This window comes from Erpetoichthys calabaricus, chromosome 15 (assembly GCF_900747795.2).
Source record: "Erpetoichthys calabaricus chromosome 15, fErpCal1.3, whole genome shotgun sequence".
Taxonomy (NCBI): Eukaryota; Metazoa; Chordata; class Cladistia; order Polypteriformes; family Polypteridae; genus Erpetoichthys; species Erpetoichthys calabaricus.
Window position 1 is genome coordinate 7,828,652 of NC_041408.2, and position 12,103 is coordinate 7,840,754.

The following is a 12,103-nucleotide window of genomic DNA, read 5'->3' on the forward strand; positions in this document are numbered from 1 at the left end:
AAGCTGAACACGGACTACTTTACATTGTGTCAAAGTGTCATATCTTCAGTGTTGTCCCATGAAAAGATAGAATAAAATATTTACAAAAATGTGAGGGGTGTACTCACTTTTGTGAGATATTGTATGCATAGTATGGTATGAACGCACCATGGATGGCAAAAAGATATATAAAAAAAATATCTACTCTATATTTATAAAATCCTAAGCCTTAAAGTGCAACGATTTTATGTCACATTTTTTGTCACGCTTTAAATCGGGCTTATTTTAAAACCTACATATATATGTTTGGTATCATTCTTTTTCAGAATTTCTCGAAGTTTAATGTGATGTTGTTAGATTTTCAGATTCTAATTCCATCCATCCATCCATTGTCTCCCGCTTATCCGAGGTCGGGTCGCGGGGGCAGCAGCTTGAGCAGAGATGCCCAGACTTCCCTCTCCCCGGCCACTTCTTCTAGCTCTTCTGGGAGAATCCCGAGGCGTTCCCAGGCCAGCCGAGAGACATAGTCCCTCCAACGTGTCCTGGGTCTTCCCCGGGGCCTCCTCCCGGTTAGATGTGCCCGGAACACCTCACCAGGGAGGCGTCCAGGAGGCATCCTGATCAGATGCCCGAGCCACCTCATCTGACTCCTCTCGATGCGGAGGAGCAGCGGCTCTACTCTGAGCACCTCCCGGATGACTGAGCTTCTCACCCTATCTTTAAGGGAAAGCCCAGACACCCTGCGGAGAAAACTCATTTCAGTCGCTTGTATTCGCGATCTCGTTCTTTCGGTCACTACCCATAGTTCATGACCATAGGTGAGGGTAGGAACATAGATCGACTGGTAAATTGAGAGCTTCGCCTTGCGGCTCAGCTCCTTTTTCACCACGACAGACCGATGCAGAGCCCGCATTACTGAGGATGCCGCACTGATCCGCCTGTCGATCTCACGCTCCATTCTTCCCTCACTCGTGAACAAGACCCCGAGATACTTGAACTCCTCCACTTGGGGCAGGATCTCGCTACCAACCCTGAGAGGGCACTCCACCCTTTTCCGGCTGAGGACCATGGTCTCGGATTTGGAGGTGCTGATTCTCATCCCAGCCGCTTCACACTCGGCTGCGAACCAATCCAGAGAGAGCTGAAGATCACGGCCTGATGAAGCAAACAGGACAACATCATCTGCAAAAAGCAGTGACCCAATCCTGAGCCCACCAAACCGGACCCCCTCAACGCCCTGGCTGCGCCTAGAAATTCTGTCCATAAAAGTTATGAACAGAATCGGTGACAAAGGGCAGCCCTGGTGGAGTCCAACTCTCACTGGAAACGGGTTCGACTTACTGCCGGCAATGCGGACTAGGCTCTGACACCGATCGTACAGGGACCGAACAGCCATTATCAGGGGGGCCGGTACTCCATACTCCCGGAGCACCCCCCACAGGATTCCCCGAGGGACACGGTCGAATGCCTTTTCCAAGTCCACAAAACACATGTAGACTGGTTGGGCAAACTCCCATGCACCCTCCAGGACCCTGCTAAGGGTATAGAGCTGGTCCACTGTTCCGCGACCAGGACGAAAACCACACTGTTCCTCCTGAATCCGAGGCTCGACTCTCCGACGGACCCTCCTCTCCAGGACCCCTGAATAGACTTTTCCAGGGAGGCTGAGGAGTGTGATCCCTCTGTAGTTGGAACACACCCTCCGATCCCCCTTCTTAAAGAGGGGGACCACCACCCCGGTCTGCCAATCCAGAGGCACTGTCCCTGATGTCCATGAGATGTTGCAGAGACGTGTCAACCAAGACAGTCCTACAACATCCAGAGCCTTGAGGAACTCCGGGCGTATCTCATCCACCCCCGGGGCCCTGCCACCAAGGAGTTCTGCTGGGAGACTTCAATGCTCACGTGGGCAATGACAGTGAGACCCCTGAATATAAACTGTCATTGCCCACGTGAGCATTGAAGTCTCCCAGCAGAACGAGGGAGTCCCCAGAAGGTATGCCCTCTAGCACCCCCTCCAGGGACTCCAAAAAGGGTGGGTACTCCGAACTGCTGGTGCCCGCGTCCGGGCAAGGGAAAACGCTGTCCAAAATTGTTTTTCTTCATAGGAGGTTTGTTTAACCGCTCTTTGTCTCATCCCTCACCTAGGACCAGTTTGCCTTGGGTGGCCCTACCAGGGGCATAAAGCCCCGGACAACAGAGCTCCTAGGATCATTGGGACACGCAAACCCCTCCACCACGATAAGGTGGCGGTTAAAGGAGGGGGATTCTAATTCCATTTTTAAATTATAAACTAAAAAATATCAAGAACTCACGTCCCACAAGACGAGACTTAACCAAGAGTGCCAAGAGATTTAACCACGGCCGCCCGGGGCCGGAAATAAATGACAAAGAGTAAATGACAAAGACGGCTGCTGTACAGGCTTTTAAATGTTCACAGCGCCGTGCGAGATGCAGATCACGTGACACGGGCAGCAGCAACAAGCCAGCAGCTGATTGAGCAAAGAAGAAGTAAAAAAAAAACGGTATTTGTTTCCCATTGTATCAGCGTTTAACAGGGTTTTTTTTTTGGAGGAGCGAGAGTATCTCCTTGGGGTGCATTCAGCACCCCACTTCACAATGCAGGCAGCAACTGGGTCTTGCCCCCCTAGTATATATATTTCATATATATATGTAATACAGAAGGAGTCCCTCTTTAAAAGCCAATTTTAGTCTGATGTCTCTTTCTTCTTCTTCTTTCTGCTGATCCAGTTAGGGGTCACCACAGCGGATCATCTTCTTCCATATCTTTTTGTCCTCTCCATCTAGTTCTCTCACACCCATCACCTGCATGTCCTCCCTCACCACATCCATAATCCTCCTCTTAGGCCTTCCTCTTCTCCTCTTCCCTGGCAGCTCTATCCTTAGCACCCTTCTCCCAATATACCCCTCATCTCTCCTCTGCACATGTCCAAACCAACGCAATCTCGCCTCTCTGACTTTGCCTCCCAACCGTCCCACCTGAGCTGACCCTCTAATGTCCTCATTTCTAATCCTGTCCATCCTTGTCACACTCAATGCAAATCTTTAACTCTGCCACCTCCAGCTCTGTCTCCACCGTCTCCAACCCACATAACACAGCTGGTCTCACTACCGTCCTGTAGACCTTCCCTTTCACTCTTGCTGATACCCGTCTGTCACAAATCTCTCCTGACACCCTTCTCCACCCTCTTCTTCACCTCTCCTTCACACTCTGTATTAGTCTCTTTATCTCTGAATAATTTTCAGTAATTGACAGAGACCATATTTTCCTTTACCAGCCCTGATTACGAAACCGTTGTTCTCTTGTTTGTTTTCAGCTCCTACTGGTCCACCAGAAAACTTCCATGTTGAACCTCTGAAGGGAAAGGGAACTGTTGTCACTGCTTCCTGGGATGAACCCGCTGAAACAAGTGGAAAAATTAAAGGTAATCCCGTTAATTTCACCTAATTATCCTATTTTTTCCGTTCATTCATTTTGCTGAACCCATTTTGTTCTATGACAGGGTGGCAGAGATTCAGATACAGACGCCTCACCTGTATGTGGCACCAGTCTGTCAAACAAACACCCACACTCAGTGTTACTACCATATATACACGCGTATAAGTTCTCCCGCCGATAAGTCGGGGCTTGATTTTAATGTATAATTTCTGGTATTTTATAATGTTGGTCGTATAAGTCGAATGCAGAAAACTCACACTATTGGTCCAAGAGATTACGATATGCTGACGCCGACCAGAGAGAGTAACCACGGGAGCACACGGCCTTTTATTTCAATGTATTGTGACCACATGGTAATACCCGAACTATTCTGAAGTGATGTTTGCACTGTTTTGTGTTTTTTGTGTCGCATACACTTTTATCATAAGAGCATCCTGTAAGAGCCATTTTCCTAGTTATATAATATTTTGCTTAGATGACAATGCATAATCTATGGGAGGTTCCCCCATAACCGCCATAGGTAGAATCAGAGGCATAGCTAGGGTTTTCAGCACCCGGGGACAACTGAAGATTTTGCGCCCCCTCCGGTTTGCCAAAATGCAATGGGGAAGTTTCGTAACATAAATTTGGCGCCCCCTGGATGCTGCGCCCGGAGACAGATGTCCCCCCTTTTCCCCCCACCCATAGCTACACCACTGGGTAGAATTGAATTGGTATATTCTTGCCATTTCTAACAGCTTTGACTAAACATTATTCTTCAGTTAGTGACCAGCCTTGCCATGTGTAAGGTGTAGAGGGCACACGGTTTTAAACCGTGCCCGTGCCTATGGACCTTTTGAGTGTGTGAAGTAACTCTAAGAAAACAGCGCTTATTTAAGTGCTGCGCCATACGTTTAAAGCGTACAGAAGAAGAAGCTAAGAATCTTTAAGTTTATAAGAAGTTAAGAATCTTTAAGTATAGAAGAAGAAGTAAAGAACTTTTAAGTACAGAAATAACTAAAGTTTCTCAAGAAAAGCTAAGTTTAGAGAAGATACATTTTTCCCTTTTTTTTGCCTTTTATTCTACGTGTGTAACTACTTTTTTCTTTATTCTTGTGTGGATTATTTGCTTTTAATTTTCACTAAATATTTTTAAAATGAACTTTTGGACTGACAGATTTCGCCTTACACTTCGGCGGCTACACATCCCTTGTCTACGATCAGAAGAAAATATGAAGCTGGTTTTAAATTAAAAGTCGTTGAAGAGCCGAAAGAAATCGGTAACTGCTCTGCTGCAACAAAAGTCGATGTGTCTGAGAAACTGGTGTGAGATTGGAGGAAGCAAAATGATGTAAAAAAAATAAATAAATAATAAGTGTCGTATTTTTGAACGGGCGTATAAGTCATCGTCTGATTCTATGATCGATTTTTCGGGTTTCAAGACCCCGACTTATATGTGAGTAAATACGGTAAATGAATTTAGTGTTACCAGTTAACTTACACATTGTTCCAATATGGGACGAAACCAGAAAAAGAACGTACTGTCACTGAAGCATACACTAGAAAGCATGGGACTAGCTGGAAAAAGGCTCTGAAACGCTTCCCTGTGCTCCTGTGGCTCCTCTTATACAGGGTGTCCCAAAAGTCACAATACGCTTTTAGTCAGTCGTTGTCCATCTCGCTATATCCTAACACAGGGTCACGGGGGTCTGCTGAAGCCAATCCCAGCCAGCACAGGGCGCAAGGCAGGAAACAAACCCCGGGCAGGGCGCCAGCCCACTGCAGGGCACACACACCCACACTAGGGACAATTTAGGATCGCCAATGCACCTAACCTGCATGTCTTTGGACTGTGGGAGGAAACCCACGCAGACACAGGGAGAACATGCAAACTCCGCGCAGGGAGGACCTGGGAAACGAACCCAGACAGGTCTCCTTACTGCGAGGCAGCAGCGCTACCACCGTGCCACCCCATACACTTTTAAAAGATTCCTAAAAATTACTCAGTTTATTAATATTTCTAGCAACAACAAAGGAGTCGTTGCAGTTTTACTTGCTAGGCTTGCCATCAAGTTCTAACGCCTTCAAGACTAGTTGTATACCTCCACATGAGCGCCTCCATTTTCGACAACTTTCAGCCACCTTTGCATGCGAGCCTCTCCAATGTTTTGCAGCATCTCTTCCCCAGCCTCGCTGCAGGCCTCAAGCTGTGACAGGTTATGGGGCTTACTGGCATACACCTTGCTTTTGATATAGTCAATCAGTCATTGTCCAACCCACTATATCCTAACACAGAGTCACTGGAGCCAATCCCAGCCAGCACAGGGCACAAGGCAGGAACAAACCCCGGGCAGGGTGCCAGCCCACTGCAGGGCACACACACCTACACACCAAGCACACACTAGAGACAATTTAGAGTCGCCAATACACCTAACCTGCATGTCTTTGGACTGTGGGAGGAAACCCACACAGACACGGTGAGAACATGCAAACTCCATGCAGGGAGGACCAGGGAAGTGAACTCACCTTACTGCGAGTCAGCAGCGCTACTGTGACACCCCATACACTTTTAATAGATTCCTAAAAATTACACAAGAAACTGAGTTTATTAATATTTCTAGCATCAACAAAGGAGTCGTTGCAGTTTTACTTGCTAGGCTTGCCATCACGTTCCAACGCCTTGAAGACTAGTTGTATACCTCCACATGAATGCCTCCATTTTCGACAACTTTCAGCCACCTTTGGATGAGAGCCTCTCCAGCGTTTTGTAGCATCTCTGATCTCGCTGCAGGCCATGCGGATTCTTTCCTCAAGCTGTGACAGGAGCTTACTGGCATACACCTTGCTTTTGATATGGAGAGTCAGTTATTGTCCAACCCACTATATCCGAACACAGGGTCCATCCATCCCATCCATTATCCAACCCGTTTTATCCTAAGTACAGGGTCACGGGGGTCTGCTGGAGCCAATTCCAGCCAGCACAGGGAGCAAGGCAGGAACAAACCCCAGGCGGGGTGCCAGCCCACTGCAGGGCACACACACACACACACACACACACTAGAGACAATTTAGAGTTGCCAATACACCTAACCTGCATGTCTTTGGACTGTGGGAGGAAACCCACGGAGACACGGGGAGAACATGCAAACTCCACGCAGGGAGGACCCTGGAAGCGAACCCCAGTACTGCGAGGCAGCAGCGCTACCACTGCGCCACTGTGCCGCCTGCTTTTGATATGGCCCCACGAATAAAAGTCACAAGGTGTAAGGTCAGGGGAGTGCGGAGCCCATTCGAGGGGACCCCTTCGACTGATCCATCGGTCAGGAAACTTGATGTTCAGGAAATCTCTGGACTAACCTGGCTGTGTGTTGTTGAAAGAAGATGTCAGCAAGGTCCCTCCTCGCCTGAAGTTGTGGCACAGCAAACTCCTGCAGCATCTCCTGGTCATTTTCCCCTGTAACGGTGGTCATAATTGTGACTTTTGGGACACCCTGTATTTGCGCAATACACAATACTGTTCACATGCACAGTGTCGGGTTTAGGATATGTAACGTTTTCGTTTGTCATTACGCACCAGAAATGTTTCGTGCTGTGGATCGTTTTTTTTTTTGTTCACTGATCACGTGTCCCTCAGCTCTTCATCACTCAGTAGTCATCATGCGTCCCTCATCATCTCTCACTTATCGGTCTTCACTTTTCATTCTCCACTCATTACCTGTCAGCTCCCACCGATCACCTCATTTTCAGCTTGTCACTCCTCACTTCACGTCTCACTCGCTATTCAGCAATCGGTCGGTCGTCCCTCGTCGTGCATGGCTTCATGATCACCAGTTTCCACTTTTCACTCATCAGCTCTCACTTTATTATATCGTGAAGGTTCTGACTTGTCCTCTGTCGTGGACCACCGGGGCCCTTACCCAGCCGGGACGCCCCGGGGAGATGGCTTATTCCGGATACTCTCTGCCCCGGACCAATAGAGGGCAGCCCCCTTGGCTTGTTTGGAGCATGGAAAGTCAACCCTGCTGGGGCCCGTGGGGGCACCTAGATATTTGCCCAGGCCCTGTTTGGCAGCACTTCTGCCACACAGCAGATACAAAAATTCACAGCGACAAACAAGATCATCAAATAGCCGACTGTCTCACAGCATTCGGTTTTTCATCCTGACATTGATGTTTCTGTGAAGAGCACCGCTTCGTAAAGTTACATTGATGATGCGATTGATGTCATGGTGTTGAAAGCAAAATGTCCCTCTTGCTGCGGACAAGCCACCAGCGATAATAAAATGCAGTATGACTTCTAGAGGAGCTGAAAGAAGTAACCATTTATGAAATGTTAAGAAGTATCAGCAGCTCCTTTTCTTTAACTTAGTTTTTATTTTTCCGTTTTACCTTAGGACCACAGGCAGGGCCGTCTTAACGCAAGGGCACGCTGGGCACGAGAATAGGGGCCCCATGCTAATCTGTGCTTGTTGTGACTTGCTGAGTGGTTTTGTATTAGAGACCCCAGTGCCCTGCTTTGCCTGGGGGCCTATAATGCTGTTAAGGCGGCCCTGATGGCAGGTCTACATAACAATAAAAAGGATCAACCAAATAGACAACTCTAATCGACTCGTGGCAAAGCTGGAGTTTCTAGTGATGAAACATCAGGATTTGTGCCAGCAGACTTCAGCACCCTGTGCCCCTGGACCGTCTCTTGCCTTCCTTCAGACCTGCTCTTCAATCGACGTACTGGAAACCTAATTTGTTTAAATGAAAACTGTAAATTTCCATAAACATCGTTATTAAACATTTACATACTCGAGTTATATTTAGTGGAACTGTAATCTTGGGAGAACACAATGAATCCTGACGCGCCGTCACTTAGAGGCATTCGAGGCACATTGTTGATTTTAAAGTCATATCTAGATAAATTGGTGAATATTTGTTTAAACGGAATGATGTTGAAACTAATTCCATAAAAAGCATTTTTGAGGGAACAGATAACCAAGCACAAATTAAGTTCATATATTTTCCAGTGCCAAACACATTTATAAATGCAGAAGTTGTTTTGAAATTCTGACAAGCTGTAAGATAAATTATTGGATTCCCACAAGTTTCAGGTTTAACATTATATTTACTTTTTAAAAATGGTATGATGTCTGTTTGTGAAAGCTGGGAATGCCGACTAGTATCTTGAAGGACCAAGGGTTCAAATACTGGCACAGTCATGTCAGTTAAGAATTCGCTGGGATTTATTTTACTTATTAAAGCTATGTCTGTGTGTTTGTCTGTGTGTCTGTCCGGCTGTTGTGTCTCTGTCGTTCCAAAAGATGGCGCATCACAAACATTTGTTGCAATAAAATGCATTGTGTTTTCCATTCCAACAGATGGCGCATCATAAACGTTAACAATGCTTTTGAAAACCCCATACCAAATGGCATACAGCAGAGCCATATGCATTCCATTTATCATTGCAAGAGATGGCACATAACAAGCATTTGTAGTAATAAAATGCATTGCATTTTCCATTCCAACAGATGGTGCATCACAAACATTAACAATGCTTTTGCGAACCCCATACAAAATGGCATACAACAGACACATAAACATTTGTCATTCCAAAAGATGATGCATCACAAACATTTATAGTAATAAAAAGCATTACATTTGTCATTCCAAAAGATGGTGAATCACAAACATTTGTAGTGAATTACTGCATTGCATTTTTCATTCCAACATATGGTGCATCATAAACATTAAGAATGCTTTTGCAAACCCAATACCAAATGGAATACAACAGACATATATACATTACATTTGTCAGTCCAAAAGATGGCGCATCATAAACATTTATAGTAATAAAAAGTATTACATTTGTCTTTTCAACAGATAGTGAATCACCAACATTTGTAGTGATAAAATGCATTGCATTTGTCATTCCACAGATGGTACATCACAAACATTAATAATGCTTTTGCAAACCCCATACCAAATGCCATAAAATAGAGAGATTTGTCATTCCAAGAGATGGCACATCACAAACATTTGTAGTAATAGAATGCATTACATTTGTCATTCCAACAGATGGTGCATTATAAACATTAACAATTATTTTGCAAATCCCATACCAAATAACATACAACAAAGACATTTGCAGTGCATTTGTCCTTCCAGAAGACAGTGTATCACAAACATTTGTAGTAATGAAATGCATTGCATGTGTCATTTCAACAGATGGCGTATCACAAACCTTCACACTGATTTTGTGAATCCCATACCAAATGCTATAAAACAGAGACATATGTATCACATGGCACTTTGCAAGTGTTCTTTAGCTAAAGTACTTGGGAACCACTTGTTCCTTCTTGATTCAGTGAGATCAATTTTGTTAATAAGCTCTTTCCTTTAGTTTTTTGACTTGTAATTGGCATCCCATAATATGACACAGGCTTTAATACAATGGTATTTTGGGTAGATATCAGTGATTGAAGGTGCAGTAACCCTATAATGACTTAATATTTTATAACCAGCACACATGTTGATCATGGACTTTGACCAAAAGCAATCCTGGTCACCAGAAAGTGAAATTCTTTTGGTGGCCCGCACTTACGGCTGTTCATTTCCGATGTCCTGTGAATGCTTTTGGATTAGGGTCTGTTACCCACCAACTCACTAACTACTTCCCATTTCATTTCAGAGTATATTCTGTCATACGCACCAGCACTCAAACCTTTTGGAACGAAATCCATCAGCTACCCTGGCGATACGACATCTGCAATCGTGGACGGCCTGCAGGCTGGAGAACGTTACATCTTCAAGATCCGTGCCGCCAACAGGAGGGGTCAAGGCCCCCAGACCAAAGCCTTAACAGTCGTGATGCCATCAAGTAAGCATTAGTTTTGTTGTCCTTCTTCTACGTTTTCTTTACTAGTTATTGGTTTCAAAACACAATACAATGCAAACTGCTACAAAGCAGAGCAGCTACTAACACCTCACTTACACCTCATTATTTTTGACTTTTAAGGAAGATAAATATTTACCATCTGATCCGAAAATATAATTTCAGCACTTACAGCATTTTTAGAACATTAGAACAATCTAGACTAGAATGGACCATTCAGCCCAACAAAGCTCACCAGGCCTGTCCACTTAATTCTTTGAAAATAACCTCAAGATGAGTTTTGGAGGTCTATAAAGTCCTACAGTCCACCACACTACTTGGTCACTTATTCCATGTGTCTGTGGTGCTATGTGTGAAAAAAAACTTCATAATGTTTGTGTGAAATTTACCCTTAAAAAACGGTGTCCCCGTGTCCTTGATGAACTCATTTTAAAGTCACCGTCCCTTCATCATTTCAAACACTCCAGTCAGGTTTCCACTTCATCTTGTTCTGCTTCAACTGTAAAGGCTCAGCTCTTTTAATCTTTCTTCATAACTCATCCTCTGTAGCTCTGAATCAGATGAGTTGCTCTTCTCTAGCACTGCTATGTCCTTTTTGGACACCCAAACTGCACCCAGGACTCCAGATGAGGCCTCACCAGTGTGTTATAAAGACTGAGCAGAACCTCCTGTGACTTGTACTCCACATATCAAGGCGCTATATAACCTAACATTCTGTTAGCCTTCTTCATGGCTTCTGAACACTGTCTGGCACTTGATAGCTTAGAGTCCACTACGACTCCTAATTCCTTCTCATAAGGTGGACTTTCAGTTTTCCAACCTCCCGTTGTGTATTCAAACCTCACATTTTCACTTCTTACGTGTAATTCTTTACACATGTAATTCCTGACATTAAATTTCATTGTCCACAAACCTGTCCAAGTCCCTAACTCCGATAATTTGCCATTCAATAAATAGTTTAACTTTGAAGAAATAGGTAATAAAATTTAATCTTAAATTATTACATTTTAAAAGTGGAAGAAAAAAGTGTCAGCTTCTAAGCATCAAGTGCAGGGTACAGAATGCAAGAATGACAAAGACAGAGACATGCTTGTGACTAACATTTGTAGCAATAAAATGCATTGCATTTTTCATTCCAACAGATGGTGTATTTCAAACATTTGTAGCAATAAAATGCATTGCATTTGTCATTCCAACAAATGGTAAATTGCAAACATTAAGACAACTTTTATGATTCCCATACCAAATGGTATTTAATAGAGACATGCATTGCTTTTGTCATTTCAACAGATTGTGCATCACAGACATTCGTAGCAATAAAATGCATTGCATTTGTCATTCCAACAGATGGCGTATTGCAAACATTAACACAATTTTTATGATTCCCATACCAAATGGCATTTAACAGAGACATGCATTGCATTTCTAATTCCAACAGGTAGTGCATCGCAAACCTTTGTAGCAATAAAATGCATTGCATTTGTCATTCCAACAGATGGTGCATTGCAAACATTAACACAGTTTTTATGATTCCCATACCAAATGGCATTTAACAGAGACATGCATTGCATTTGTCATTCCAACAGGTAGTGTATTACAAACATTGGTAACAATAAAATGCATTGCATTTGTCATTCCAACAGATGGTGCATTGCAAACATTAACGCGGCTTTTATGATTTCCATACCAAATTGCATTTAACAGAGACATGCATTGCATTTGTCATTCAAAACAGGTAGTGTATTACAAACATTTGTAGCAATAAAATGCATTGCATTGGTCATTCCAACAGATGGTGCATTGCAA

At 44.3% G+C, this 12,103-nt stretch overlaps 1 protein-coding gene across 1 annotated transcript in view; it reads left to right on the forward strand.

Annotated features, from left to right (window-relative positions):
* fndc1 (fibronectin type III domain containing 1) overlaps window positions 1-12,103 on the forward strand; it is a 147,123-nt gene that overhangs the window by 66,719 nt on the left and 68,301 nt on the right. The window contains exons 9-10 of the mRNA XM_028792044.2: window positions 3,318-3,425; window positions 10,094-10,282. Coding sequence (XP_028647877.2) covers window positions 3,318-3,425; window positions 10,094-10,282 — 297 coding nt within the window. The remainder of the gene's footprint in view (window positions 1-3,317; window positions 3,426-10,093; window positions 10,283-12,103) is intronic.